At 45.6% G+C, this 3586-nt stretch overlaps 1 protein-coding gene across 1 annotated transcript; it reads right to left on the bottom strand.

Moving 5' to 3' along the window:
• Positions 1-648: 648 nt before the first annotated feature.
• Positions 649-1865, bottom strand: LOC119340936. Its single transcript, XM_037612831.1, has 2 exons — positions 1177-1865; positions 649-1058 (listed from the first exon to the last, which is right to left on the bottom strand). Exons 1-2 carry the CDS (start codon positions 1500-1502, stop codon positions 893-895), a joined length of 492 nt encoding a protein of 163 aa, XP_037468728.1. The 5' UTR covers positions 1503-1865; the 3' UTR covers positions 649-892.
• Positions 1866-3586: the final 1721 nt, after the last annotated feature.

The raw sequence follows: 3586 nt of genomic DNA, 5'->3' as shown, positions 1-3586 counted from the left end.
CGTCGGTGTTTTTGAAATGCTCACCACGGAAATGTTTTCTGAAATTGCTGCCACGACAGCATTTTTGAAACAGCTTCCACGACAATGTTTCAATTGAAAATTAAAGAGGACCACGAAGACTTCCCGGTGCCCAGGGTTATACCACATCATGCTATTATGAATTGCCTAAGATGTTATCCCTTTGTTGTTTGCACCCTTTGACTGCGTAGTAGTCAATTATTAGGTTGGTCTCTCACATAAAATACCAAGTTAAAAGGTGCTCTTCCTAGTGTAGCAACCGACTATAACATGTGGCTTTTTGGAGTACTACATGCTACCATGAGTACAAACAAATCATGAAGTGTAAGGCGGGTGAAGGTAGGACCTCACAAAAGGAACACCCGATCATCTTGAAGTTCTGGTAGGAAAGTTCTCATCTTGGAGCACAAAGCATCGAAAGATGAACAAGAGTCATATGGAGATATGACCAGCAAGTTTGCCCACCGGTTGAAGTTCACGTCATCTGTGATGCTACCATCCATGGTTGTGAACAAGATTAGGATCTTGAATCAGCCACTTTGAATTATGAGAGATATTGATTTGAGTGGGAGTGCACTTTATATTAAAATTTGTTTAAACACTAGTGCTAATTAATCTTTCCCTTAATAATAAAACAGGGATTGACTCCTTGGGTTCACCGTCAAAATACGCTTCTTCCTATGAATTTACACTTTCAGATTTTTTTCAGCTATATTATTTTCTACATCCGAGGTAGTACTACTCCGCCACGGTCTGTTCTGTCATTACGTCGCACGAAAATCGTTAACGTACCTCCTAGATTAGTTAGTTTCGTTGCTGGGCTTGAGCCTGCATAGAACGACTTTTTTCCTATTTTTTCCTTCTCCACCCGCCTTCACCGGCGACCACCACCAGCGCCCGTCGCGCATCTCCGCGCGCCACCCCGAGGCCCCAGCCAGGCTGCACCGCTGTCCTCCGCAACCCCGGCCTCCTCCTCAACATCGCCTCTCCGAACAAAGGAATTAACCCCGCAAGTGAGGGAGCAAAGGAATAAATAATCTCTGCAATAATAGGAGCTTACAATCAGCAACATCGGATTCAACATCTTCGGTGAAGAAAGCAGAGATGCAAATGGGATAATAAAGAACGAACACAAAGAAGAGTCCCGGTCGCCGTTACCTAGCCCGAGTGGCCTCGCCGCACCGACACTTCGACTGGCAAGGGCCGACTTGCCCGCGCGCAATGCGGCCCACGCGAGCGAGGGGAGAAGGACGGTGCGCCCACGCGAGCGAGGCGAGAAGGATGGCCTGGGACGGTCGATGGCGGCAGTTGTCATCATTGTCCTCATGCATGGCGAGGCAGGGGTTGCAGGGGAGGACGAGCGACAGCGGCCGGCAAACTCGGAGGAGGTGGCGGCGTGACATGTCCGGGTCGGAGGAGACACGGTGCAAACATGTCCAGGTGATGGCAGCAGCGGCGAGGCTCCCTGCGGGGGCTCCCTGCATGGCCAAGGAAAAGAGAAAGAACTGAGAGGTAGGGAAGGGAGAGAGGAAGGAGAAAGGAGGGTGTTGCGAGGAGGCGCTAGAGGTCCGGTCGGGTGATGCGTGCGAGGGCGCGGCATGTCGATTTGGCCAGATCAGAAGCACGAGGCCGGTTGACTGGGGCAGACGACCAGATTAGGCCGCCGGTAGGGCAGAGGAGCTCCAAGGCGCCAGCCATGGCGCCCTCTAGGTTCCTCGCCATGTGCTGCCCTGGCTCTGGCCCAGCCATCACGGCCCCGCGCACGTGCAGTTGTTCTGGCTGAGTTGGACGGAGAGGAGGATGAGAACCAGCCCTAGATAGGATGAGATGAGGAATGGCAATCTGGATAAGAGAAGCCGAGGAGTGGAGATGGGATAAGGCCTTCCACTATGTAGTAGGTGCCCAAGGCATTAGAATATTACCAACTGGGCAGCGCTGCCCTTAAGATTTTATTTGGCACCGGGCTCACTATGTTGCATATGCAACCTGCTAAAAACGGGACCCAGAACTCTATTCATGTGAGTTTCCTTCACCTTCTACAGGCGAGCCATGAGCTAATTGTTTACTACTTTCTGCATTTGGCATCAGCTGGGCATCGGAGCAACTACTTGCTTCGGTTCCCACAAAACAATTTATGGCACCGGCTGGGGCAATGGAGGGATTCGGTGCCAAACTAAGAAAAAGTGAATTTGGCACCTCTTTTGGCCTACATAGTGGAAGGCCTAAGGGGCACGCAGTGTGGGCGGTCGGTGCTTTTCTTTAATGAAATGAGATGAAATTTGTCTTGTACCGGCTGGAAGCTACTGGATTCATGTGTGCTAGCACCCATTTTTTTACTGGAAGAGCACCGACTACTTCATGTTGTTTGTCTTTCAACTTAGTACAACTTTATACACAATTTTATATTATAGTTAGTAAAAAGTTAAAACACTTATTTTGGGATGAAGAAACTATAATAATTAAAAGTAAGTAAAATATTAAAAATATATATTTGGGGGACAAGATATTTGAAGCTCAATGGTACTTGCTAACCATCAAGATATTCCTCGGATATCATCGATGCCATCGATGAGATAGGGAGCTGGAGAGAGCGAGGGATGAAGAATAGAGAAAGTGTGAGAACAGTGCATCTTGCTCGCGCTCTGTTTCGCCCCACATGACAACTGGGATGGGGAGCCCTACCCTCTGTTGTACCATCTCACACGCAACTCTGCATACCCTAATCTTGATCCTCATTGAGACCCGATGATAATGTACGTGGAAGTGTTCATGTTGGCGTGGAGAGTGTGCTCCTACTGTTGGCACAACGTGTCAACAAAAGAGCGGCAAACATTGTAAATTCTTTACTTTCTGGCCATCATATTTTTGAAGTGGGAAAGCATAAACATGAATTAATGTTGATAGGAATTATGAGATATAGGAATTAATATATGATATATTTGAAACTATTACAGGTATGTGAATGATGCATAATTACTTTAGCATCGAAGGAGTAGCAGCTGATCTAGCGGATCGCTAATTGTTTAGATTTTCATAATTATTTTTACAAAGGATTGTTAACTAACAACAACTTATCACATAATTTATTTTCTTTAGAGCGAGTTGAAGAAGTAGGTTTTATTAATAGAGAAAAAGATTACAAGCTTTTGAAATACAATGAGTTCTTCATAAAGTGGATCCTTATGAGTCTTAACCAATTTAATTAAAAAATCTTATAATTCATCATGACAGGTAACACTCGAATACCATATGAACTCTCAGGATTTATTTTATACCTGTTGCAACGCACGGGCATTTTTCCAATTTATGATAAAATGTCTAAGTGAATCTTACGTTGTGGATCGCAATAGTTTCAATTTAGCTCCTTTGTTTGAGAAAGAAAAGTTAGCTGCGGTAGTAACTTTCATGGGAAAACTACGATGGTGGAATGTGTGGTACGAAGTCTTCCTAGAGTAGAACATATTATGTACTCAGATCCGTCCAGCTAAAGGTTCAAGAGTGGCTCAAGTATCCAGTTAGTACTATATTGTTACATAAGTCACAATAGACACATACTCCCATGATAGTT

Source organism: Triticum dicoccoides, chromosome 7B (genome assembly GCF_002162155.2).
Source record: "Triticum dicoccoides isolate Atlit2015 ecotype Zavitan chromosome 7B, WEW_v2.0, whole genome shotgun sequence".
NCBI lineage: Eukaryota > Viridiplantae > Streptophyta > Magnoliopsida > Poales > Poaceae > Triticum > Triticum dicoccoides.
The sequence above is the reverse complement of the archived record's forward strand: the minus strand, read 5'-3'. Positions and strand labels throughout refer to the sequence as shown.

Bases quoted from the DNA above. Each gene is read 5' to 3' on its own strand.
- LOC119340936 (XM_037612831.1), bottom strand. From the start codon at position 1,502: ATGCAGGGAGCCCCCGCAGGGAGCCTCGCCGCTGCTGCCATCACCTGG. The intron at 1,059-1,176 runs GTAACGGCGACC...CTATTATTGCAG, and splicing joins GGCGAGGCCACTCGGGCTAG to AGATTATTTATTCCTTTGCT.